Source organism: Dysidea avara, chromosome 11, assembly GCF_963678975.1.
Source record: "Dysidea avara chromosome 11, odDysAvar1.4, whole genome shotgun sequence".
NCBI lineage: Eukaryota > Metazoa > Porifera > Demospongiae > Dictyoceratida > Dysideidae > Dysidea > Dysidea avara.
Genome location: NC_089282.1, coordinates 3,469,525 through 3,496,935, shown reverse-complemented (window position 1 = coordinate 3,496,935; position 27,411 = coordinate 3,469,525). Strand labels below are relative to the sequence as shown.

The 27,411-nt window shown below is 38.3% G+C and overlaps 2 protein-coding genes across 8 annotated transcripts in view; both read right to left on the bottom strand.

The window, feature by feature from the left end:
• The window catches only part of LOC136238591 (ectopic P granules protein 5 homolog), a 53,974-nt gene extending 44,057 nt beyond the window's left edge, over nt 1–9,917 (bottom strand). The window contains exons 1-11 of one of the 2 annotated variants that reach the window (XM_066029143.1): nt 9,779–9,917; nt 9,664–9,722; nt 6,573–7,104; nt 5,325–5,437; nt 3,394–3,486; nt 2,478–2,549; nt 2,192–2,314; nt 2,013–2,133; nt 1,625–1,761; nt 977–1,130; nt 206–314 (exon numbers count right to left, since the gene is read on the bottom strand). In XM_066029143.1, the coding sequence (XP_065885215.1) occupies nt 206–314; nt 977–1,130; nt 1,625–1,761; nt 2,013–2,133; nt 2,192–2,314; nt 2,478–2,549; nt 3,394–3,486; nt 5,325–5,437; nt 6,573–7,104; nt 9,664–9,722; nt 9,779–9,842 (1,577 nt within the window). In that variant the 5' untranslated portion in view covers nt 9,843–9,917. Of the gene's footprint in view, nt 1–205; nt 315–976; nt 1,131–1,624; nt 1,762–2,012; nt 2,134–2,191; nt 2,315–2,477; nt 2,550–3,393; nt 3,490–5,324; nt 5,438–6,572; nt 7,105–9,663; nt 9,723–9,778 lie in introns of those variants that run through there. The other variant, XM_066029144.1, reaches the window with a different exon arrangement.
• Nucleotides 9,918–9,946: 29 nt separating this feature from the next.
• The window catches only part of LOC136238594 (ectopic P granules protein 5 homolog), a 42,937-nt gene continuing 25,472 nt past the window's right edge, over nt 9,947–27,411 (bottom strand). The window contains exons 1-16 of one of the 6 annotated variants that reach the window (XM_066029152.1): nt 27,089–27,198; nt 26,687–26,734; nt 26,514–26,566; nt 26,060–26,174; nt 23,487–23,637; nt 23,143–23,334; nt 20,624–20,768; nt 19,866–20,026; nt 19,287–19,427; nt 13,341–13,403; nt 10,873–10,924; nt 10,651–10,827; nt 10,442–10,594; nt 10,324–10,392; nt 10,179–10,275; nt 9,947–10,129 (exon numbers count right to left, since the gene is read on the bottom strand). In XM_066029152.1, the coding sequence (XP_065885224.1) occupies nt 20,723–20,768; nt 23,143–23,334; nt 23,487–23,637; nt 26,060–26,174; nt 26,514–26,566; nt 26,687–26,714 (585 nt within the window). In that variant the 5' untranslated portion in view covers nt 26,715–26,734; nt 27,089–27,198 and the 3' untranslated portion in view covers nt 9,947–10,129; nt 10,179–10,275; nt 10,324–10,392; ... (5 more) ...; nt 19,866–20,026; nt 20,624–20,722. Of the gene's footprint in view, nt 10,130–10,178; nt 10,276–10,323; nt 10,393–10,441; nt 10,595–10,650; nt 10,828–10,872; nt 11,183–13,340; nt 13,404–13,469; nt 13,744–19,286; nt 19,428–19,865; nt 20,027–20,623; nt 20,769–23,142; nt 23,335–23,486; nt 23,638–26,059; nt 26,175–26,513; nt 26,567–26,686; nt 26,735–27,088; nt 27,199–27,411 lie in introns of those variants that run through there. The other 5 variants (XM_066029148.1, XM_066029149.1, XM_066029150.1 and 2 more) reach the window with 5 other exon arrangements.

Here is a 27,411-nt window from a genome sequence, read left to right as displayed (position 1 = left end):
TCAATAAACTTTACTGGAAAAGCCACACACATTATTATGTAATTGTACTCTCCAAACACTACAATTGCATGCCAGATCACCTGTCCATGGTCCCTATTTTTACAAGTGTGCATCATTTAAGATTCCTGAAATCATAAGGCCATTAAAGCACCCAGAATGAAGTGGTTGCAACAGACAAAACATTCAGTTAGTTATGATCACTTACTTGATGGGGAGTGTCAAGGTTGCTAACATTGTAACGAAGTGGTCAAGTATGGGACCTCCCCAGTCTCTGTGTAGCCCTTGACCCATACCTTCCTGAATGTCATATGACCCTATAAGATATGTAGTGATGTACAGATAACAGCATCTTTATTAAACTACGTCTAATTCTAGCACATACAGTACCAATCTCTTCATTAAGTGAAAATCAATGTACTACAGTTACTCTGTGGCAAGCCACTTTACCAGTAGACAATAACATTACACTACACACAAAGGTGGCACCATTATTCTAATGCTGTTTGTATAACATCCCATTATTGTAATTGGTCAGACCCACCTAATAACTAATATCCCATTACAAACAATAAAACAATACACACAAAGTTGTAGTAAATCTCAAAACACAAAATATGAACAAACAACAAACAAACAAACAAACAAACAAACAAACAAAAAACACTTTGAATACCAATATATGTGACTGGGCCTGCGAAAATAGGGCATGTGGGCACATGATTTTTGCCTACTTTTTCAACCTTTCATCACTCATAACTTTTTGTACCATAGTGCTATGGCAATGCAATTTTTAACTATTAGTAAACATTTAATTGGCTTTAGGATGCAAGTTACAGAATGCAAATAGTCTATTCCAGTACTAAGCTATGACCTGTAAAGTGACGGGGTGTAGTTTGTGCCCACATGCCCTGTTTTCGCAGGCCCGGTCACATATAGTGTATCAAGATATCCTGATAGTATACAGAGTTATACTGACCAGCAAATTGTGTAGAATAGTCATTCATAGCCAGGGGGCTAATCATTTGGAGGTACTTGGTGCCCCACTCCGCCACACCAGGTGGACACCTCAGCAAGTGATTGAGGATGAACTGGTGATCTTGTAGGCTAGCAACTCTCAGTAACACACCAAGCTAGGAGAACAAGAGTGACTGCATTACAAGCATTGGAACCTTTGATATATGTAGGAGATACAATTGCATAGATATTTAGAACAATAGTGCTTTAGTCTTTTCTCTTTGAAGTAAGACTTGCACAGTGAAAAGTCACTTGCTGGCCACCCTGTACTAAGACCGCCTCATTTAAGGGACCAGGCCACAAAGATTTTAGTTACTGTAATTATTAAGATCACCTTATTATAGTAACCATGTCAATAAGGTCCCAAACATAGCTAAGGTGTACTTCATGACCTCATTAATAAGACCACCTCATTATAGTGACCATGTCAAGTAGGTCCCAAACATAGCTAAGGTGTACTTCATGACCTCATTAATAAGACCACCTCATTATAGTGACCATGTCAAAACACAACTTTCATGATCTAGTGGTGTTATTATTACAGTACAGAATTTATTTTTTGTTGTGTTTTTTTTTCACTTAAAGAAGTTCATACAATCTAATGACTGACCAGCATGTCCAGCCATTGTCTGCAGTCTGTTTTAAACTGAACATCATCGATGGGACGCCTCTCAAACATGAAGAGAACTGATATACAATTTCTTAACTTGACAATGTCAGGTGAGCTCATCCCTTCATTGACAATACCTGCGGATAATATGATTGAGTTAACAAATAGAAATCTTGGGAGGATAAGTGGTATTGTTGAGTGCGCTGTGTAGTGTGTGTGTGTGTGTGTGTGTAGTGTGTGTGTGTGTGTAGTGTGTGTGTGTGTGTGTGTGTGTGTGTGTGTGTGTGTGTGCGTGTGTGTGTGTGTGTGTGTGTGTGTGTGTGTGTGTACCGTGCATGCAACTGTTCCAGCACATACTGTGTTACACAACAACACACATTATACTCACAAGCTACAGGTGAGTCAGCAGTCATGTCCCTCAATGATGGGATAGCAATACACATCTGATAGAGGTAATAGTCTATGTGTAGTTTAGCCAACTGAGTTGAGTAGAGCTTCAAACACAACTCCTGCAGTATCATACAGAACACTAGCTACACAACTTCATCTACCATCCCATGTCCCCACCTCTTCCAATAGTTTTCTCATTGACTGTAAAATGGTCTTGATGTTGTTCAAGCTATTTCTGTTGAACAAGGCCATGTTGTATGTGTGTGAGTGACTCACTTCACTATTGTCACTACATTTTCCCTATTAGTACAATACAAATATTAAACAGTAATACTGGTATGTGTGAGTGAGTGAGTGAGTGAGTGAGTGAGTGAGTGAGTGAGTGAGTGAGTGAGTGAGTGAGTGAGTGAGTGAGTGAGTGAGTGAGTGAGTGAGTGAGTGAGTGAGTGAGTGAGTGGTGTACCTGAGTTGTGATTGTTCTGCTCTCTGTCTTCCATAGCTCTGTCTTCTTTCTCTCATAAGATTTGTTGAGATCCTACAGAAAGAAAACAAAAGTGGTAAGCTGCTGTACAGCTTGTAAACACTGTGTATGTCTGGACACAAAGGTAGATGTTCCACTACTACCACACCCACACAATATAATGGTTGCAATGCTCATAACCTGGATCACAACTTTCTAAGCATGTGGCCATGGTTAAACACAATAGAATTTTGGGGGGTTTCACTACAAAAGATTAGTGTGGACAGGTAACCTTTCAATAGTGACCTCACTTCAGCAGATACACTGGGTCATCTAACAAAGGAAGAACCTCCTTTGATCTACACTGGTCATCTATACTGGTCATCTATACTGGTCATCTATACTGGTCATCTACACTGATCATCTACACTGGTTACAACTGGGACAGGCTCACTGGATGTTGTTTACAAAATGCTACCAAATTAGGTCAACACTAGACAAAAGGAGGGATGGCCTGCACTTAGCCAGTGGTGGTCCAGTCACAGGAACACAATGACAATGTAAACAACTGCTGGAATTTATCAGAATAGTCAGGTGTGCTCTTTAACTGAATACACAACATACAAGTGTACAACTCATCATGGTACACACTAACAACAGAATTATTCAAAGCAAATAGTTATAGCCTCAGGCTTACTAGTACTACTGCTGTATTTTCAGCAATAGCTCACACCTTGGCTACACAATATTGTGGTCATGTTTGGGACCAAAAATATGGCTTTAACAATCAGGCAGCCTTGAAGCCATGAAGCTATTTTTGGGACCTACTTGACATGGTGACTATAATGAGGTGGTCTTATTACAGGACTTGGTTTCACTGAACATGAACACAAACACAAACACCCACACTTATACTAACCTCCACTTTACACTGGAGTACAACAATTGACTGTCTCTGCTTCAAATATGCTATCAGAAGATGGTACAGCTCATGATTGTCCTGTTGGCTATCCTGTCAGAATAGTGAAATATCAATATTATTAGCTAACATGGGATGCCAAGCACAACAAAACATACACCTCATTTTCTCTCATCATATTTAGGCAAAGGTCACACTTACCTACAATTTCCAACTAGACCATCACACTAATTAACATGAAAGAGTCACTCAGTGTGACACAGTTATGGAGCAAGGAAATTTTAACTGTTAGTACAACCCACAAATTGTATGTGGATAAGAGACAAAGTTTCCACAAATTCATCCAATGACATATATCACAGTTAGGCCACTTCAACTAAATCTTTTGTTCCTCAGACTGAAACTAGTTGAAAAATGGGTCGATAGGTATAAATAAAATAATAATAGGTGGTAATAATTTAAAAAAAAACTTAAGTTATGGCAACACGTGTAACTATGGCGTTTGATCGTGTTTGATGACAAACTATTAGTTATAGTTAGTGATCAAACGTCCATCCAAAGTCTGTTTTTATAACTCTTCTTGTATTAACCAAGCTTGCCCCACACATAGCAGATATGGATGGCCAACAATACATTGACGTCACAAACTCACGCAATCGAACACGTGATCATCAAAAATGAACAAAAACATTTCATTTACAAATTTTATGGGTCGGTTGGGTCCGAGAAACAAGAAATTTAGTTGAAGTGGCCTTCTCTTCTGGACCAACCATATGGCCAGTGGTCTTATTATAAAGGTGTCCACCTACTGTGAGATGTGCAACAAGAACTGCATACCAAAATCATAAAGGAAGAATTTTGATAAAATTTTGATAAACCACTTGTACTCTACAAGACCCAGCCTCCTGTGTACTCACTGTGGCATTTTATAATTGTGAAAACAGACTGTGTAATGGAGAGATTCCATGGATTAGTGTCATATTGTTTGACCATTGGCATTCAGAACTGAGATCCACTTCACCAAATAAGGCAGTGACACCTAGCTCTTTACTTCTTGTTGATCAGTGTACCAATGGTAGTTCTGTAGCATTGCTAAATGGGATGCTGCTGTGCATATTCAATACTGTATTCCTTATCAACAGTTGTGCATTCAGGAAATGCACACACAGAAAATTGTATTGATATAGAAAACCCACAATCACTTCTTACATGTGATTAAAACACAACATACAGTAGCTTCCACAGTAAAATTGTCCCAAATATTTACAATTACAGCTTACAGGGCTGTGTCATGCAACAACACGCTTGATATAAGAAAATAACATTCTACATATAACACATGTGTTTATCTCACTATACATTTCATACAAAATTGCAAGCTGAAAAATCTATCGATTATTTACACTACAAGGGCATAACCAGGGGGGCCTGGATGGATTGTACAAAATAATGCAGAAATTTTAAAATACACACTGTAAAACCTCACACCAAACTTATAACTCTAGAACTCTCCAGTAGTACACTGGCACAGCTCTGCTCACATTGCGCTAATACTGAATTATGTTTGTATATTTGTTTCGGATGCTCAAATATATTGGAGTACAAGAGTCAAGACATTTAAAGTTACTTCATTGACCAAGAATGTTTGTACTCGGAAGTGAGGAGGACACTGACTAAAGTTGTCCATCAGTACCCAATCTGGAAGTAAAGATTAGTTATAACTAGTATTACAGTAACAGTAGGTATACACTACGTGTGTATAGACCATAGTGATGTACAAACAGCACCTTTTAACGCAAGACATTCCACTTCAAATCCAAACCCGTTTAAGAAAGTCCTGGCTACGCCCTTGCACCACACACACACATTACACCACACGCACGCACGCACACGCACGCACGCACGCACGCACGCACACACACACACACTACCTTAATGAACTGATCAATGTACTGCTCATTGGCATCAAGTTGAGGATTAGGATAAAGGGCAGCTAACTCTTCTTCAGTGTAAGGTAGAGTATCATCCACATCAGTAGTACCCACTGTGCGATACAATTATATGCAAGTCACATACCATAGTCATATCAAAGTGTTCACTCCCAATGGGAACAAGTATGTTTTAATGTTCTAAACATGTTTGTGCATATGCTAAAATTAATGTTTAACTCACTTGGTTCTTGTTCAGTGCTTTTGATAACCAATTCCCAGCATTTAAAGGGCTTCAAAGTGGTGCTAAAGGTTTGGGCAGCTGACCCATGTAACAAGTGTTATTATGAAGGTTCGAGGTGAATGTGAGCTGACTACATACATGTACTGTGTATAAGTCTGTGAATTGCTCTCTTGTGGACATGAGGAGGAGGGTACAACTTGAAATTCTTGAAAGGAGATCCTTTAAGGCCACAATAATTTGTTCTGTAAAAATCTTACCACAAAAATAAAAATTTCACAAATTTTCTCCTCTAGCTAACCAAATCAAAAAAAGAGAAAATCTGAATAGCTGGATGAGTGCTCAAAAAGAGAAGGGTGGTGGTAGGCGAGAGATAGATTTCAAAATGGAGGGGGACAACTATTGAAATCCAGACACGAGATTACAGGCATTTAGCCAACTGTAACAGGCCACTCGCCAGTGCAACAGATCCTTACCAAGGCCACAAATTGCTATTCGACTTTGCCACACCACTCAGAAGACAACTGAATGGGCCTTAAAACCTCAATTAATGTAGCTACCAGCTGGCAGCATTAGTTTTGGTTTTGTCTCACAGATCAGTTTTGCAAAATCTGGTCACAGCTAAGGAGTAGTTTATGATGTCATTTTACTAAAAGGTCAACTCAACTCATCACTGGGGTCACTACCAGTAAGGCTTCATGGTAAAAATAAATAAATATTAGGAGCCATGAAGAGGAAGTGTTGCAATTAGTAAACAAGTTGAGTCTGAGGATTACATCATAACCAAGTGGTGAATTCCACATATCCTCAGCTTTAAGTGGAACATCAGAGCATATACCTAATATGCTTGGTTGAAAGTGTTTGTCCTAGCTAATACAGCTAATACTGTAGTTAGTTTTGCTAAGAGGTTTTACTACAAGTGCAACCTGCTCATAGCTTGTGGTTTAAAACTTGACACTATGTTGTGTAATGGTGTTGCATGATAATTACATCATTACCAATTTCCTTACCAGCTATCAAACTGTCCAAACGAGGATAAGCTATAGTGCTTGGTAATTCAGTCATTGCAGGATTAGTTACTACTTCAACACTCTCTGACACCTCCAACTTGGCAACAACCACTTGTTCCTCTGCTCTCTCTAAAACCTCATCCTTCATATCAACATCACCTGTCACAGTTGGAGTAGTTAGCTCTAACTTAGTTTCAGTCATTTCTGGTTTGGATGAAACTGTTTCATCTTGTGGTCTAATGTCTGCTATTATGGCTGCTTCAAGTATAGGTGAAGTGCTTCGAACAAGAGGACTGATTTCTGGAGTAATAGTAGCTGTAGTTTCATCCTGTTGTTTAGCTAATTCTATTTGAGTGTTTTCAGTTGTAACTGTTGTTTCGTCATGTTTCATTTCACCAAGAGGTGTCATCATCATTTCATCATTTTTAACATCTTCCTTTGCTGCGGCAGTGACGCTAGCATCTTCTTGTTTCACCTCTGGTAACTTGGGCAGTAGATTCTCAATATCATCAGCTGTGACTTTAGTTATAGCCTATATACAAACATCAAACACTCAGGATAACAAAATGACCTAAATCACATTTAGTACAGTACAGTTAACTCGATAAAATTTTAATACTAAATATAATTTAGTTTACCAATATTGTACTACTAAACTCTATAACAACACTTTGGTACACACATTAGCACAGTGAAATGTTGTACTAACCTTTCACAAACCTTCAGATGGGTCACACGTTTTATTGGTGGCAGTGGGACTGACAGTAAAGAATTGCTGTCTGCTTGCTTCGTTTGTACAGAGAATTTTTGTTGACATACCTCTGGTGCAGTGGCAGAATTAACATTCCAATAAGAAATATGACTGGTTTATTTAGAATTCCACAAATTATGGGATGCTCAAGTAACACCCCCTGTAGTGAGATTTAACCCACTCATTATATTGTACACCTATTGCCAGAGCACTGTTACATGAGGGGAGGCACTGAAAGAATATTGGTGACCATCTCCATTCAATGGTGGAAGGCTACACAAGCTCCATGGCCAACTAGCTACACATTGTATGTTATCTAGGTACTTCCCTGAACGGCGACAATACTTGATAAAATACACAGTCCAGTACAACTATTTATTCACCAGACCATAACAGATTTAGAGATGGCTCTACTCAGAGACTAAATCATTGTATACAAAGCTATGTGCCTCAAAAGCGTGTCAGGCATGTACACATGAAATAGTTCTGGAAGCAAACCTGATACAACATAATTATAGAATATGCCACTAGTACTAGTATTGATATACATGTATACTCTGACTGTACTACTGATACGTGAATTTGGTAAGGATATAAAGATGTAAGTTTTCCTTCACAACTTAAGTGGCATCTGTACACTGCTGCACACAAATACTAGTTAAACACCATCACATGTATAAAAGTACAAGGGGCATGGGTGAGAGACTAATATAACACAAAGTGAAGGTGAGTGCTATATTAGGCTTGACACCAAGCCTGAGTGCCTTTATGTTCATATTGTACAAGAGTAGCGGTGTTTAACTGTTTAAAAGAACTTTTTGGTCGTCTTTGTTCGGAGCATTCATTTTTGAAGACTCGGTTTTCACCCATCAGACAATTGGTAAGTGTCTATATAGTACAAGTTTGGTCTTAAAACAGATAGTATCTTTTGGTTACTTCCGATAATTTAAAATGTTATGCATGTGATCAGCTGTGCTGTCTGGGCTTGTGGAGATATAACAGATGGAACAGGTGAGCTGTTCTCTGAAATCCTGTTTGACCAGTTTATGAGGATGAGACATGCATGTAATTTGGGTAGGGGTGGATCCAGGAGCTGACAAGGGGAGGGGCATAAACTGAAACAAGCGAATTGTAGGTGATTGGGGGGAAATGAGCATGCAGATTTTCTTGCTAGCTGCTGTGTTTTGAAGCAGCAAATAATCACCTCTTAGTAATACGTCTCACCATTTAGTTTATTTACTTTGTAAAGTCTTAAAAGCTGTTTGGATCCATCATTGTTGGTGACCTACACATAGCAGCAAAAATATTCTTAGTTAAAGTAGAATTGCAGTTCATGCAGAAATTACTCCACTAAATTAAACATCGTGGCCAGATCTTTTACAGAAAAGATGTGCTGTCATTTGTATTATAAACATATTTGTGAGGAAGCTAGCTTCTATTGGAGTAAGTCTACTGAATCACACTGGACTAATAGATTGTACAAAATGGATCAACGTACATGGTTAGCTAATTTGCAATTCATCATGTTCCAAGTTGCAGCATTTATGACTGACAATGGAAGGACTGTTGGTGACCATTATCTGCAAGTACTGAATAGGAAGTGTGACGTGCAAGACAAAATTTGCAAAAACATGCTACACGATTAAAACTCATGTTTAATCTGCCTAATTAACCCAAGCCTCAAGAGTTCATTACAGACTTTTTAATGCAGAATTTTTTGCTGGAGACTTCGGCAGTGTTGGAGTTCACATATGCTTTGCAAGAAACAACTAACACAACATTAAACGCTTGCTTCTCTCACTGCAGACATAAATCATGCTGCAGTTACTACAGGTAATTTCATAACCTACCATTAATCATTTACCTGTTTGTTGTCATATAACTTAATTGACCAGGCAATATACACATACATAGTGGTGTAGCCCAGCCACCTTGGAACCATAAGATTTCACTTAAACCTCAAAATGCATGGTTATTCTTTCACATACAACATCTTTTAGGTGTCAGGGTTCTATACATTCAGAAGATATCATGGACAGGTGTTATCAGTTGCAAGGTGTCCCCATTTGAGTGTCCTTAAGGGTACCACCGTACATTAACTCTGGGATACTAAAGCCACCCAATAGCAATGATGTAACTCACAGCTACAGTTACCTCACATGATACATCACATGGCCAACTAAAATCATTGGACAAAAACAATAGTTGATACCAATAGTTGAAGTGTGTCGAGCCCACAACACTTAGACAGCTACACCCAGGTTCTGCAGTGCACCTCAGTTATTAATATGGAAGCTTGGAAGCGATCGACAACCACAAACATGTTTGCGGCAGACTCACTTTCTGCTCTAAATCCTTGTTTGTCTGACCCTCAGATTGTATTTCCACGAATTCGTCATCTAGGTGAGCAAGCCAGTAAACGAAAATTACCAAGCGCTAATATTCAAGTTTTTACCATCTGTTGATTTAGGTCTAGCTTTCTTCCTTTTAACCTTTGGTCTTTTTCGTTGTACCTCCATTAGTCCTCTCCTCTATTTAATGCCACCCCATCACGTGATTCAAGCTGATAAAGAAGGCGTCAGCTCAGCATAGCTACACATGCAACCGCGCTTTCAATTGATAGTTAATATTTGCAACTTGATAAAATCAACAAAAATCATGACAAACATTAATACTACACTATTAGTTCACTGAAAATCAAGTAGCTAAATAAGGTTCTAAAATCGCGGGCACTCTAATTCCTTCGCGCACTCTATGTAGAAGCCCATGTTCCACACCAGGTCCGCCATACGATCCTCTATGATCTCTAAACAGTTAGATATATAAAACACTGCATACATCAGTGCTGCACTTACGCCAATGACCATACGTTAAACAAGGAACCCTCTGCTCTTTCGTCTGTCTATCGAAATCCCTTTGTAAAGAAGCTAGCTTGTTCTCTAGTTTGACTCTCTGAAAAGGAAGTTGCAACGAGTGACATACAGCGCAATTGATGCATACCGAATAGATAACGCCAAAAATCAATCCTTCCATTTCGTGCTTTCTGCAGCACCGATCTCCACCTGGCCTCTGCAATTGAACGGTGACAACTGCTAAATTAATACTGCTTCGTACTTACCAGTTCATCTTCCAGCTTTACGAGGCGGTCTAGGAATTCTGGGTCCTTCACCCGAACACACCTGTGATACTCTTCGATGATATTTCTGGTCTGCCGCACATCCGCCAAGAGGACATAGTTGTTAACACACTTGTCTCCGTAATAGTTCTTATACTACAGTGAAACAACGAAGGTGACACACGCTATACACACCAGTACTACAGACTTACGAATGGCTTGCTGAATCTGAGGCAGTACGGCTTATCGGTTAGCGGCTCAGAGTTGTTCCTTATTACACCAGACCCATCTGTTACATCAGCTGCCGAGCCACGGTCATCTTCGTATAACTCTCGGTTCTCCTCCCAGGGATATCGCTTGCAACATCTGGTCCAATGATTCTGGCAACACTGAACAAAACTTTACAAACATTGCATGTCAACTAGCCGACTTACTCTATGGCGGATGTCTCTTGCTTGAAGCGGTGTTCTTTTAGGTAGCTCATAGCTTTGTACAGAAAATGTACACACAAGTAACATTAAAACTAAACGCCACATGTACATCTTGGCAAACGAGAATCGACAATCACAGAAATTCAACTAATCTTACAAATTCAACTAATCTCACAAATTCAACTAATCTCACAAAATACTGCACAACCAATAACTAGAGCAATCCCCACCGGATTACTGCATTTATAGCTGCATGGGACCATGGGTAGCTTTTGGTAATAGCCACGCCTCTTGCTTGTAAGGTGTCTTGTACCTTCAGGTGATGTACAACAAGGTGATGTACAACAAGGTGATGATAATAAACAAGACATACATATATGGATGGAACCAAACAGAACCGGAACAGAACCGGTTCAAAAAAATACGGATACTCCAGTGTACCTTACAGGGGCGAATCCAGACTTTTAAAAAAGGGAATTGCAACTTCAGCCTAGCTGTAAGTTGAAGACCAAAAAAAAAAAAAGGACATCATCTGCTGACAATAGCTGCCCCTCACCATAGATGCCCTCACCAACTATATCTCCTTATTTATAACTAGATACATAGCTTGCTACACTGCTCCTCAAAAGACTACTGTGACTGTTCTATTAGAGTATCTCGAGTTGCTCTTTCAAAGGGGGGTTACATGGAACCCTTTGAACCCCCCCTGGATCCACCCCTGCCTTACTAATATTTTATCATTCCCAAACAACAAGTGTGTTTGAATTGAACACTTGAGCATTGCACCCAGGTATATGATATGCCTCAATAATGAAGTTCAACTGTTTCATCATACCAAGAGTTCATAATATAAAAAGAGAGGTGTAGCAATGCATGATGGTAATACATTGATACAGCATAGCCACCTTTCTGTGTGCATGTGTGTGGTGGGCAGGAAAGAGTCTGGTGAGCATACCACTGTTGTTCTGAGTGGAAAGACTCCTGGGGGGCTCTATTGTATAGCTTCTGATTAGCAATAAATGCAGCAGAGAGCCCCATTTACTGGCAAGAAACACAAGTAATACTTATGTCCTTTTTCTCACTCAACCAGTAACCGGTCACATTGCTCTTACTCATTACATGTCGTGAAGAAAACATAAGTGTGCATTCTAATGGGACCAGACCATTTGCCCTGACTTAATGACAAAGTGACTGTTCTCTATGCAACCAAAATATGTATTTGGTCCCAAAAAATGGGCGACCTTACCAAATATGGATATTTGTGGTCTGAAGAGGTGACACAACCAACAACTTGGATACGTGCAATTATGTAATGATACATAAACACGATTTTTGTTGTTTCTATGCCAAAACAACTAGTACAGCTCCACAATTGGACAGTTGAACGAACAGCGAGCTTCCTAAACAAATACCAAATTATCACTCTTAGCAATGCTTCACTTGCTAACAACATTTTTTTGTGGATATATACTTTTCTTATTTTTGCAGTCGAGGATAGTTCATTTCCACATGAGCTTCCTATCATACAGCATAAACTAAATCATCAAAAAATTTGAGGCTAAGCAACTGCAACATTAATGATAACTTTGTAAATTCAATTGATACACACTCTAACACAACAGTCAACTACTCTAATAGAACAATCACCAATGTTAAAATTTCCTTGCTGAGCGGTTTTGATATTTCATCAATATTTTTACTTGATATTGTGGCTATATTATCAGTAAAGAACTATTAGACACTAGTTGTTGACATGATACTTCTCACAGCAGTATATACTGCACATCATGAAAAAGCATATGGTATGCTTTTTTTTTCTTCAAAAAATTCAAGGCTGGTGTAACCTAAGCACTCGTCAGAAAGGGATGATCATGGCAATAATTCTGCAGTATATTGGAGTTGGAAACCTGCTAGTAAATATTCTAGGACCACTCATGTATGTATGTAGTCAACTAAGTTGTCTGACAACATTTTACAGGACTTGAAATAATATGATGAGAAGTGAAATTATCAGTAAATATTGTTAATGGATGGGACAACTAATCACACACATATTAATCCCCCCATATCATTAACAGTGTTCACCATAAAAAGTGCTGTTAACATCTATCCAATGAACTTTGTGGTGTCACATGTACAGAACACAATAAAGTGTCCCCCTTTGCCATTGAAACTACATCAACACAACAGACATCTAACCAACTGAAAATTTTGGCCTCAATAATTTGAGGTCATGATGCATTTTAATTTTAATGATGATCTTATGATATACTGCTATAGGAAATTACCATGACCATTAATAGGTACAATGAGTTGATAGTATGTTTTATGGTAAAAGGTAAAAATGGAAGGAAAAAATTGGACACAAAAAAAAAACTTTTGCTGAGAATAAATCATTTTACAAAGACTTTTCTCTACATAGCATTATAATCCAAACACAAAATTTGTTATTATATTACACATCAACTTACACAGTTAAGTCATCTGATTGTGTCCTTGACAATTGTTGACTGCTTCATAGGTCAGTAATAGCCCTAAAATATAAGCAACAAATAATATGTATAAACATACAAAAAGTTTTTAAAAAAGCAATTCCAAACCTTCACCTGATGTATATACCCTACTCAGTGGAATACAGGAGTCCCCCTGTGTACACTCCTGTGTACCACTCAGGTGATATGACTCCTGGTGGCAAGAACTATATGCTAGTAGCCTGCAGGAGGTTGTGCTGTGTTTTAGGAATACAAAGATCTGTGCACACATTATTTCCACCTTATTGCAGAATACCGTATTTCCTCGGTTAAACGCTGCCCCTTTAATAGTTGTCGCATTTGAGTACTGGCCACACTGTGCCTTCAAAGATGGAGCATCATGCTGCCCTTGAATAAACACCAGTATATATATGTTAAACAAATTTTGATCAGTTTGATGATTACAGATCTAGAGTTACAAGAAGTAGATGCCAGGGGTCAAGATACTCTAATAAAACAGTCACCCAAAAGTGAATTTAAAACAAACAAAAACAATGTTGATTCAAACCAGGGATATACCCTATACCTAAACTCTGAGCCAATTTTGCTGGTCAGTCTCCTATAAACAAAAGTTCTACAGTTGTACAAGAACTCTATAAAGGACCAGTTATCACTGTCCCAAATCAACAGTATTACACCTCAAAACTAAGGCTACCGTATAGTAAAAAACTTTGGCGAATAGCATTCAATTTGCCGAAGTTTTTTTTGCTAATTATTTTAGGTGATCACATGAGCACATTGAACTTGAGATGAAGGTCAGCTCTTACCACCATGCAGTAAAGATCGAGCTGACTTAGGAGATCTAGGAATGCGTCCCACAGTTGTAAGCACTCCTTGGGATAGCATTTCCAACTGGCTTCCCAGTTCGGACGTCAGTTAGTTCATCGTCTCGTGATGGATTTGGCCAAATACTGATAACCTCTGCTACTGGAGTTCACTGAAAAAGCAAATACAGTCGCTCTCGGCATCGCAAGAGATAGAGAAGCACGTCTTTGCTAGCAGGTCGTTAGATCAGTAGCTACAAAGTACTGCTACAACAACAACGCTAGCTACCTATACGCTTACTACATTACTTAACTGATGAGTTGACACCTTGTCGTTTTATCCTTACATACCGTACAGTAAAAACTTTGCCAAATATTATTTCAATCGCCTAAGTTTTTTCCGCCAATTTTTTCAACAGAGGGGTTTCGTCACACTTTTTTACAGTATTGTGAGAAATTTTAATCAAAAGATTAAATGTGCTAGCCAAACGGTTGACCAAAATTTGAAAAATAGCTATCATGACATTGGATTTCTTATGCTATAAAAACAATGAACTTGTACTTTCAAGAGCATAAATCCTTAAACTTTAAAGAGGGGGCAAGCAGTTTCCAAGGGCAAATGCCCCACTAAAATGAATCCTGCCAACATTGAGGATGGAACCCCCAGTCAAATTCTCCCAGTACTTAGGAAGTTGTACGATCATGCATACATGATGATCACACACATACCACTTAGAGGGAAACTTTGGTGAATAGCAAGCTAAATTGATTTGGTGAAATAAAACTTTGGCGAATTCAAGCTCAATGTTTAGCTATATAGATACTAATCCGAGGTGCTAAGCCAGTAATTGGTGGACTAAACTTTGGCGAATTTGTAGCAAATCTTGTCAAAGTTTCCCTCTACACAGTACATAATTTGTAGATTAGGGTTGTGTGTCAGTTCAAATGGGCTGTAATGTAAATGAAGTAGCTACTGAAATGTTACTAAACATGCACTCTTGCATTGGTGAAGACAAAATCCCACTAACACAGGAAAATAAATCCCCTACCGTCCCTGACTTTTACATTGACAGGGAAGTCACAGCTACAATTATCTCACGTGATAGTCCACAGGACAAAATAAGATTGTAGATCTGACCACGGTGTCTTTCAAAACCCCATTTGTAGTGTATAAAGCCCTCAGCATTTGATTATAATTACTTAGAAAAAGACAGCTACTACCAGGTTCTGTAATGGCCATCAGCGGTGAACGATAACCATTACAAGGTTTGTAGGAAGACTCATTTCTCGGACTGTCATCTAGGCAAGTAAGCCAGTAAACACAAAGTAGTAGCGGAATGTTATTATTTATGTCTGTCAATTTTCTTCTTTTACTGGCACTTAATAGTAACCAACAAAAAATCACATGAGACTGATTATCCTAGTGCCACCAGCCCCTTCACAAAAAGGGTGGGGGGGGTGCCAGACTAGGTCTCCCAGCTAAAGTAGGGATCTGCCGTATGTCCTTTATTTTACCTATGAGAGGTGCTCAAAAATCTTTACCTATTATGCTAACAATTATCAATTTATATGCTCAACATTAATTATGGGGGCGATCCGTGATATAATATAACCCAAAAACCTGCTGCAATTTTTCCTCACAACGACATGACAGTATTGGTTAGGTAAAACCAAGCCCAAAAGTGTCTTCAGATTGACCCGAAATGTTTCTGTCAAGTTGCTACAGAATTTTAAAAAAAAATTAGTCAATGGAATTTTCTACTGCCTGCCTGCCTGCCTGCCTGCCGCCTTCAGTCAAACGTAGCGGAAAACTGGCTACAGCTACAGCCCTAATTCTTTTGCAGAAACGTTTCTAGATTGCTTAAGAAAAAACCTTTGGTATATTGATAAACATACAATGTTTGTGCTATTGTCTTACCTTTTATCCTTCTTTACCATGGCCATCAGTCAAGGTTCTACCGCTGAGTGTTAATAGACAACAATACGGCTTCCATCTACCAGTGTACATTGCATCAAACTATTTGAATACACGCGTACGTGACTTGCTGTTGATATTGATCAGTGAGAGCAACTCGCGGCGAACTATATAGCAATGTGTAAGCCAATAAATATAGTTTATTTAGTAACAATGTTAAACCAAGTCGGGTCACCCAGATCCCGCTTTACAGATTATTCGGGTCTGATCCCACTTGCTAAACTAAATGTGGACGTGTTACTACATGTCATAGCGTAGCCCTGCTTCTTTGTGAGCCACACCCACTTATGTAAATTACTTGTCTGTAGACATATGGTAGCCACGCCCATTCATCATTCTGTAGGTATGCATGAATCCATGTCCATTATTGCCTGCAGGCTTATGTAGAGCCACGCCCACTGATCAGTTGTTATTGTATGAGTCGTAATCTAGTATAATAGTGCTGTGATTAACTCTTAAAGTATTGTGACTGGTTTTGTGAAAAGCAGGTTATTTTGTGGTCATGAGCTTGCAAAAAAACATCACAAACAAGTATAAGAAAAAAATAGGAATTTTAAATTAGATTAGGGACAGTGTATAGTGTTGCAATAAAAAGTACTGAAACAAGCTGGATCGGAGTAGTATGTAATGTCCAAATACTGTAAAACAATTAAGAAGTGAATATCCCTACTGTGCATTGAGTGTAGCACAGTAGGGATATTCACTTCTTATTGTTTTACAGTATTTGGACATTACGTACTACTCCGATCCAGCTTGTTTCAGCATTTATTGCAGCACTGTACACTGTCCATACTCTAATTTAAAATTCCTATTTTTTTCTTATACTTATTATTATTACTAGGACCGCGTCACATACAACCAAGTACATACACCAACGTGACAGCCCCCTGGTGAGGCTATTAGGTGGTGAAGGCACGATCCCCAAATCAACTCAATATGTCACAGTAGTGACAGATACAACACAATAGTGGCATCGTAACTAAAGGCCACCAGTAGCTAAGTGCCAGTACATCATTGGTGTGGAAATGGCACAGTGATGTGTACACAGTATATGTAATTACGTATACAAAACGTACAGGAGAGAACTATGTATTGTTGCAGTATTGTATGCAGCAATACATTATAGGAAACATCAACAGATACAACATCAACAGATAAAAATTATTAGCCAATATACAGTAAAGTATCAACATCAACTAGAGCTAAATAAGGTTCATCGGTGGTGTAGCAACGGCACAGTGACGGGTGACACACTATAATTATGCATACACAACTTGCAGGAGATAGCTACACAATGCTGTAGGAGTATGCAAGCCAGATGAACCAGATAAAGGAAGACAGCTAAGCCAGCCAGAACCTAGTAGCTAAGGCCACTCCAAATAAATTCTCTGTTTCCCGTCCTGGACACTGGCATATTCGCATGCGGGCGGGCGGTCCATTTCCATTATTTCATTATAAGATTGGCTAGCCTTTCAAGCCATTATTTGCCTGGCACAGCCAATAAGGCTGCATAAAAGCATGTTCTTCCTTTGTAAGTTGCAAAAAATGACTCAAACGTAAAGTTTGTGCTGACTTGATAGCACTGCTGACACGTGAGCTGACACTGTTTCAAGATAGCTTTTACTGAGCCTATTAGTATGCAAGAATATCCAAAAAATAATGGAAGAATACAGAATAATGGAATATGTAGAGCTGGCAGTAACCAGATGCAGGCGGTGGACGGGAAACAGAGAATTTATTTGGAGTGGCCTAAGCCAGGTGAAGGCAAAAAAGATTAAGCATGTATTGAATTGCCTGACACCAACACAAAGGAAGTTCGCCATGCCAGCTGCACAAGACAATATTGTTTACTTGTATTTCATATTGTAAAGAGCGTGGCATATGTTTTAATGTTTTCTTGTATTGTTAATTAATTAAATATTTTATGTGACTGGCAGCTGGCATGGAGACTTGAGATGTTACAAACATAAAAACTTACTTGTAATCTTCTTGTTTACGTGTAAAGTGGCCTCTCGCTCTCCTGAAGTCACTTCACAGACATTCGCTAATCTTCTCCTTCGCGCAATCATCTGTAAGGGTGTGGTACTGGGCGTTATATAGAATTACACGTATGGTTAAGTCATCAGGCGCAACGATTATACCTTTGTGCCTTCGTTCACAGGCGAATCGATCCCCAGTTAGTTTATGTCTCTAGGCCTCGTAGTTTTCTCAAACATTAATTATTTATTTATTTATGACATAATTTTAACCGTGTTTCGTATTATTCTTAGTACTTGGTTATGTAATTACTAGGACCACATCACATACAACCAAGTACATACACCAACGTGACAAACCCCTGGTGAGGTTATTAGGTGGTTAAGGCACGATCAAAATAATTATAATTCCAAATCAACTCAACCAATGGGACAAGCTATGTGTAGCTAGCACACTGCGTCCAAGACAATAATAAAACAGTCAATAATAAAACAGTATATAGCTACTCTTAGTGGTACTATATAAACATCAGTCATATAACAGTACTATGCAATTACATTACACCTACATAGATTTTACCGAGGTGGTAGCTAATTGTAGATGTGACAGCTACAACAGTTTACGGTAGGTGACTGTTCTATTAGAGTATATATCAATTAGAGAATGTCTGCAAGATAACACACTAACTACTTTAGCGACCTCACTTTGTTGTAAATAGTATAACATAACTAACCAGTAACCAAATGCACACTGTGGGTAATTAAATGTGTGTGCCCTACTACAATTAAGTGACTGCTCTATTAGAGTATCTCGATTGTACATTACCTTATAAGAGACTTACTTCCAGCCTTCTTACATTATTCTGCAAGCACCCTCTCTCTAAGTTATGACTCCAATAGGCTGATGAGCTGGAGAAACCTGACACTAGCTAGCTAGCGTTATTTATAAGCCACCTGTAAACAACCAGCCATAATGAAGCACCTGTCACCTGACTAATTAACACCAACCCATTTTACATCTACTTTCCAGCCCGTCTTCTCTCTAGGATCCATTACTTCTCTAAGATTATACCATTATATGTCTATACCCATGACTGGATTAGGGATTAAATGTTTACTAGTATATATTAGAGTATATTTGCATGAAAATAAAGTGAATTACAGCACCCACCTTCCCTGCTCCTCCAATATTATCCCTGGTCTTCTGTACTAGTGTGGAGATGACAGTTGGGTGAATGATGGCTATACTGTCCAGTAACATAGAGCCGGTATCAGAGTAGGCGTCACGAGCAAACTCCACCAATTGTGTACACTGTAGGGGAAGAGACGATGATGTACACAAACTAGTGAATAAAAATAACACAAATTGTTACTAGAGGATGGAAAAATATCAATATTTGAGTAAAAACCATGTGGAATAAAATCTATTTCAGAACCAATAATGTCTAAATTGGTGAATAAATGTAGAACTTCTTTTATCACACATATATATATATATAGCACACGTCACCAGATGCACAACAACAAATTAATGTTGGAGTAAAAACAATGTATGCAAAGACAGTATCGCAGTATTCAAAAGGTGTATCACGTATTACCAAAACCCTGACTGTAGTTATCTGATTTGCATGTGTAGTTCTAATAGGGTGAATGGTTCTACATACTGAAGAGTAGCATGTAGCAACAATGAAATTCTTTAAGAAGCAGACACAAATATTCAAAAATGAGTACAAAAGAAAAAATACTACACCTTGAAAATCTCGGAGGCAACTTTATTAATGAACTCAACTTCTTCAGCAGAATTACCAGCACAAGCTGACGCCATGTTGACAAACGTGGTTAACAGAAAGACGGTCTCTGAAGTGAGATTTCTCATCATGCGGTCCACAAACTGTTCTCATACAGCAGGATCTGTGGACAACATCAACAAATATACAAGGGGACAGACACGTGCCTATTTATCAGCACCGAACACTCTGCAAACTAGATAGACAGACGTAATATAAGAGTACTACTATCACTAAAACATAAAATACAATGAAGAGAAGAGTCTGGGATAGAAGGGTGTTTATACTGTATAACTGTGCAAGAACAAAATTAATATAGTTTCTGTACAAGTCAGTTCCAGTGCCCAACCCCTAGAAAATATTCTAATAGAGCAGTCACTGCATTTAGATGTTAAAATAATATGCCAGCTGAAATGTCAACTCCATGACACATCATTACAGTAAGAGATAAAACCTTTGCAGTTCACTCATGGTAAGCTCTAGCAGTGGCCATGTGATTATTGCAGTGAAGCTGCCTTAACAGGGCCACTACACTCTGAGGGAACCAAATAATATGAACTCAGCAATGAGGTGGTCTTACTAATGATGTCATGAAGTACACCTTGGCAATGTTTAATATCTACAGTACCTGACATGGCTACTAAGTGAGGTTTCACTGTACCTTGCTAACATAAAACAATTACACTACAGAAATTCAGTTTGAATTGTTCTATCTACAAACCTTTTAGTATCTGTATGGTAAAGTTAATATCACACACTTGGTCTTGTGAGCTGTCAGTGATGTTAGTATAGAGCATCAGAAAGATGTGCCACATCATCACTATACACTGTACGGCATGTCTGCCATAAACTGCCATGCTCCTAACCTGGAAATGGAATAGACAATAAAAGATACATCAATACTTTATTTCAAGAATAGCAATAAGTATCGAACAGCATATTATCCCATAATTAATTACTGCATAGGATAACACAGATATTTCAGCAATTGTTCAATTATGTTGCTGTTAATGGTTGCCAATTTGGCCACTAAACCGAGTGAAAACATGATGGCATTAAAGTAAAATGATTAATGTTAGAATTCTGGCACTGCCAAGTGGATTCTTGAAGGCGTGGATGGCTACACACTTTTTTGTGTCACTGCTTTTAAGAACAAACTGGAGTTATCTTGGGTCCTTACTACACTTTCCTTGTACAATAACTGTTGAATAATCGGTTGAATAAGATGAACAAGTTGATGTTGTGCTACTTCTAAAAACCAGGCGCCATGCAGCTAGCTAACTCATCTGAAATGAAGTTATTAACCAACTATATGTATTCGACGTATGTATTACATAGGTTTTTGGTTGCGCAATAATACATAATTAATTTATTGTAATTCTCGTATTTTGTAATTCACGAAATTTTCGTAATTCTTCAATTACGTTGCTATGCACTGCTAAGGAAGCGCTTGTTAAACAAACCGTTTTATCAACACATTACGCACAGAAGTATCTTCTAAACTGTTTTATAGTTTGACTTGTGTTTTTTTCCACAAATTCTCTCGACAAAGCCGCTCTTCATTTTCGTTCGCGTATGTAGGGGATACGCCCCCTTCCAACTTGAAGGGATAGGCTATTCCTGGTAGTCTACGAGGCCTGTACAGTTGTTAAGTGCCTGTAAAACCCAAAGGGAAGGTAATTCATGAAGTCGGAGGAGAGTCGCCACACCCGTATTTTAGACCGCCGAAAAGAAACCACCTCAGAACAAAGTTTACCTGTGCGGAAGTTTAATACAGACTTCATTAAATTTTTACTTCTGACATAAAAGCTGCTTTTCCATTTAACGATTTTGCTCACGTGGGCAATTATGACCTATTATTTTACGCAAATAATCTCCGTGAATGTTCATCGGAATCCTACCAAAGTTGGTACTGAGATCTGCCTTAATGAGCCCTTCATGTGTGCCAAATTTCAGCCCAATCCGAGTTTGCATTCGTATAGTATGGCAGATTTTGCAAAGTGTGCGAAATGAAAATGAAGAAAACGAAGAAATTAAAACGAAATTTTGTTCGCTCGTATCTCGGAAATGGCTGGAGCAATTTTCTTCAAATTTGGTATGTAGACTCCCCTAACTGGCTGACACTTCTCTACCAAATTTGGTTCCAATCGGATTAGGGATCACAGAGCTACATAGGTGTGAAAATTGCATTTTCTTTCTTCCTGTTAATATACTCACGGTGTGGCGTGCTGGCTTCTTGGGCTGCACAACACACTACTGTGTGTCTTGATATACTCTTTTCTATTCTAACAGAACAATTGCGTTGGCAAAAAGCTCTAAACATGATTCTGAGTAACTGAGATTCCACAGTATATCATGTACATTTGCTACACTATCATAGAAGTTTATCAGTTCTCAGTTTCATGGTGTAAACTCTCACTGGCATATACAAACACAAAATTGGCAGCTGGAACTTGAAGTGCATGTTTTAAAATTCCATGACAAGTATACGTTTGTATGTCACACATTGCAGAAACTCAACTGATGCTTACTCAAAAGCATCCATACAACATTACTTATATGAAAATTAATTTTAGAGGTGCTTGTCATAATTGTGTATCTGAAATGCTACTGAGGAGTCACTGTGCAAGCTGATGGTTTCATAAATTCTTTACGGATTACTAATTGAAGAAAGGTAAATTATAGAGAAATCTGAAACATTGGTGGTAAGAAGACAGTTGAGTACTTAAGAGATGATTGAAATAGCTAGCAAATTATTGCCCCCCCCCCTTCCTACGCTATGTTATACAAACCATCATAGCTTACTGATACAGCAACATATGTATGGAGTTGAATCATGGCGCATTGTGTTTGCAATGTGAGTATAGCTTTTGCCCAAGGTATGCTTCTGCGTTTGAGAAGGAAAGCAAATTCACTGAAGAAAAATTCTTCTGTCACTGCAACGTAAACAAACATCTGTAACTCAAAAACCATCCCATGTATGGTGATGAAACAAGGATTTGTGAACTCCCTATGAACAAGCAAACACGATGATGCCCAGGATTTATCCATTGGAGTATTAATTCACCGACCAGTGAGGCGATAAAAACTTGCATAAGTTTTTCTGGAGCTTGTGTTTTTTACTCATTGTTTTAAAATGTGTTTTATTACAAAAGCACTATTGTGTGTAGATCAACAGTTTTCAGTCACATATTAAGCAGGCATTCTCTGTACACATTTCAGAATACTACAAACACTAACTTGTGTCCCATCATAATCCATCTAGTAGCTCTCAGTATAAAATAGTCCACTTCAAGTTGTAGTCTGTTGAGAGTGTATCTCAGCTCATTGGCTAGTACTGAGTAAGGGAACTGGTTCATTTGTAGTCCCAACTGTTCTACTTGGTAGGACTTGTAGGCTAACCAGTGGTCTGCTACAAACTGTACTATCAACCTGTATGAAATGATGATCAGTAATGTGTGTGTTCGTGTGTGTGTGTGCGTGTGTGTGTGTGTGCGTGTGTGTGTGTGTGTGTGTGTATAGTGTGTGTTGTGTGTGTGTAATGTAGTGTAGTCATACATGTACACATGCACCATGTCACACACCATATACATCGACCAATTCTCTTGTTAAACTCCTTGTACCGCTGTAACCTCAAAGTAGAGAATGCCGTCCCCAATAATCTTATCACACACGTACTAAATGATATCAACCTCAGCATGGAGTAACTTGACGTCAGTTCCACTTGATAATAGTCTGAAAAAGGAACAAACACAGTAACAACACATGTGATAATAATACAGTGCTCAGTTTTGCTTCGTGCTGTATTAGTCTCTCGACACGCCTCCTTGTGTTGTACCATTTGTACACACGCACTGCAGTACTTTATGTATCAAGGTGGCGACACAGTGCTACCCAGTAGCCCACGTTAACCTTAAGTCGGGTTTGTGGCTTCCCATGAATAAATTGGTGGCAAAAAGAAAGATAGCATAACTAGCTTCTGAAAGGATTGCTGCAGTGATTTTGTGATATGTTTATAACCAAGTAGAAGTAACTGTAGTAAGCCACGAATCCATGTGTGTCTTGCACTAGCGAGATTCACCATGGCACTTGTATGACTTCAGTCAATTAGCGGGCACCTAACACTCTCAACCTTATTGCACATAATTGGCCCTATCAGAGCAAGTACTGTAACTCTCCAGAACAACACTGGGCGATCAAAACTTTGACTGATGGCAGCATTGGCAGGTACAAAATATCTTCACAGCCCTATGGATCAATCTTTTGGAGTATCATATCAGAAATATGATTCCACAAAGTGGACAGATTGCATGTTCTAATGACAGATCGTTGATATTTAATCCATATAGCTGGTAAAAATGATGATACTAGGCCCTAGGAAAAGTTTCAAAGGCCTACTGTAACCAGCAGGGTTGGCATGTTATTTCAGAAAATAAGGTTCTGATTAAATCCCCTTCTGTCTCAGGATAGGATGAGAGTTGGCACCAAGATTTTCTTTGATAACTTCACTCACTATAAAGCTATCTCACAATGGTACAGTGAAGCCAACAACAATTTCTTTCCCATGCAAAAACAAAATCCAATATTTTTATTATGTGCGTGGGTTATCGGGTGGCCGCCACCTTAAACACTTTATACGTGTGTAATTATGCAGCAGAAGACCACCTCATAAATGATTTCTTATCAAAAGGTTTAGGGAGTATACTTGTACAAACTAGAACTAAGCTTGAGTCTATTATGCTCCAAAATTTGCCTATTATTGTTTTTTGGCATTTTCCCAATTTTCTGCCTATTATACTTTTCTGAAATACATTATGCTTTTATTTTGTGTTTTTTCTTTGTGCAGAGAAATTCTTCATATGACAAAATGTGAATTGAGGAGTGTCACTTCAACGGTCACATACAGACAATAGCAATAGCTTGAAAAGAGAAAACAAATACTCTAGATTTAGTTGGCATATTAGAGCAGGCATATCTATAGTCCCTCAGAAGCTATAGGCATTATATGATAGTAGTTTTGTATGCAAATAAAATATTATGTATGGTTTCTGAACAATTCTGATCAATCTTCTGAGTTGTAGCACTTGGTATTAAAAGGACAAAAACTGCTCAGAATAATAATTGTGACCGGATTTGCAAGAAAGGGTCTTCCACACACATCCAATTCTATGAACTTGGAAAACCATAACTTTGTGTTCAAGAAAGATACAAATCTGAAACTTTCTCCATTCATCAACCTATGTTTTTACTCACTACTGTCCAAATTTCAAAGCACTACCTTTTTCTAATCTGAAGTTATGAATTACCAAAGTTCGTAAATTGGATGTGTGTGAAAGACCCCTTTTCGCAAATCCGGTCACAATTATGTAACTTACACTTGCAGCATCATTCCAAGTATCCTGGGGATAAACACTTAAATAGTTCTCATTCTCTGCTGAAATTATTCCTGGAAACAATGTACCACAGCCTGCTACCAGTTCACACTCGACGTAACGAATGCTTTTCATTGTGAGTTTGAGTTAACTAGTACCAAGGCATGGCAAGACAGTTTTATTGAGCTTCAGTTATTGAATTTGGTTGCGTCTGATTTTGAATAAAACATGGATATGATATTTATGGTCATTGTAAGACAATAGCTACGATGAAAGCTCTGATGATAAATAAAGTTAGTCTTGAGTCAGTAGCTAGTAAATGTCTGGATACTGAAAATAGCTTAAGTCTTTGCAGGTCTGCAGTAAGACTGAGGTTAAAATTTCAAAAAGATCAAGATTCTCTAATAGAACAGTCAAACACTCTAATAGAACGGCCATAGCGTGATGTCCTAAACATTGACTTTGTGACTGTTACAACAAAAGTTATTATACTTATTGTGGTGGAAATTTACCCCACTATGTCAGAAGTACACTTTATACTTTTCATCCCCTAAAATTATGCCGGCATAATCGATGCAAACCTAACTAGAACAGCTACAAACAATTTGACTTAAGAAAATTGTTTTGGTTGTTCAGAATTATTCAATGACAAAGATGATGCCAGCTAACAGATGCCTGTACCTTTAAAACTACTAACACTGCAAGTACATGAATTAGCTACTAGTACATTATTGCAGATTTCTTGTTTACAAGTATGATATTCTTTCCAGAAGTACGGCACATACCGTTGTCTGTGATGTGTAGTATGTATTGGAAGACGTCATTGAGTGGAAACTGATCGAAAAATTCTGTGAAATCACTTTCCTTCAGCAATAATAAGTGATGATCTTCATTCTCCTCCTACAACGACACATTAAATGACATAAGGTAGAATATCTTTCCATAGTGGACACCTTAGGACTGAGAGTTTCTGGCTATTTTGCTGCAACACGAAATTTCCTCTTTCAATAGTAAAAGTGTATTTTTTTAGCCAGAACTGTTGAATCCAAAATCTTTGTCCTTACTATGGAGGCTTTCCTTAATTTTTGAGATTTCACTATATTTCATGGATTTCACTATATTTCATGATCTACTGTAAGCCATGCACGCATGCACAAACAAGCGCGTGCGCACACACACACACCACACATGCGTGTGCAGAAAACTACACATTCGTACGCCTGTACCATTATCTTATACCTCTTCTAAATCTTCCTCAATAAATGTCCATGGAGTAGACTTTTGTCTTGAAACTACGTACAAGCAAAGAAACATGTTAACACATTTAGCAGAGATGTTGCACATGTATACAATACAACCAACAACACAACTACAGAAATGTGAAGATTCTACTGCTACATAGATTAACTCACTTGCTCCAGTTGAAGCTACCCCAAGCATTGACAAAAATTTGTCTCTCCCTAAAAGTACATGTATAAAACATGTGTACATGTGTGTGTATGTACAAAACTTGGGTTGAGTGAAAACTAACAGTCTAACCTTAATTCCCTTGGGTTCATAAAGAAGCTTGGGCTGGGAAGAACTTCTTTATAAAAATATTGTACTTGTCTTTCAATAAACTTTACTGGAAAAGCCACACACATTATTATGTAATTGTACTCTCCAAACACTACAATTGCATGCTAGGTCACTGTCCATGGTCCTTATTTTTACAAGTGTGCATCATTTAAGATTCCTGAAATCATAAGGCCATTAAACACCCAGAATGAAGTGGTTGCAACAGACAAAACATTCGGTTAGTTATGATCACTTACTTGATGGGGAGTGTCAAGGTTGCTAACATTGTAATGAAGTGGTCAAGTATGGGACCTCCCCAGTCTCTGTGTAGTCCTTGACCCATGCCTTCCTGAATGTCATATGACCCTATAAGATATGTAGTGATGTACATCTTTTTTTAAACTACATCTAATTCTAGCACATACAGTACCAATCTCTGTATTAAGTGAAAATCAATGCACTACAGTTACTCTGTGGCAAGCCACTTTACCAGTAGACAATAACATTATACTACACACAAAGGTGGTACCATTATGCTGTTTGTATAACATCCCATTAATGTAATTGGTCAAACCCCACC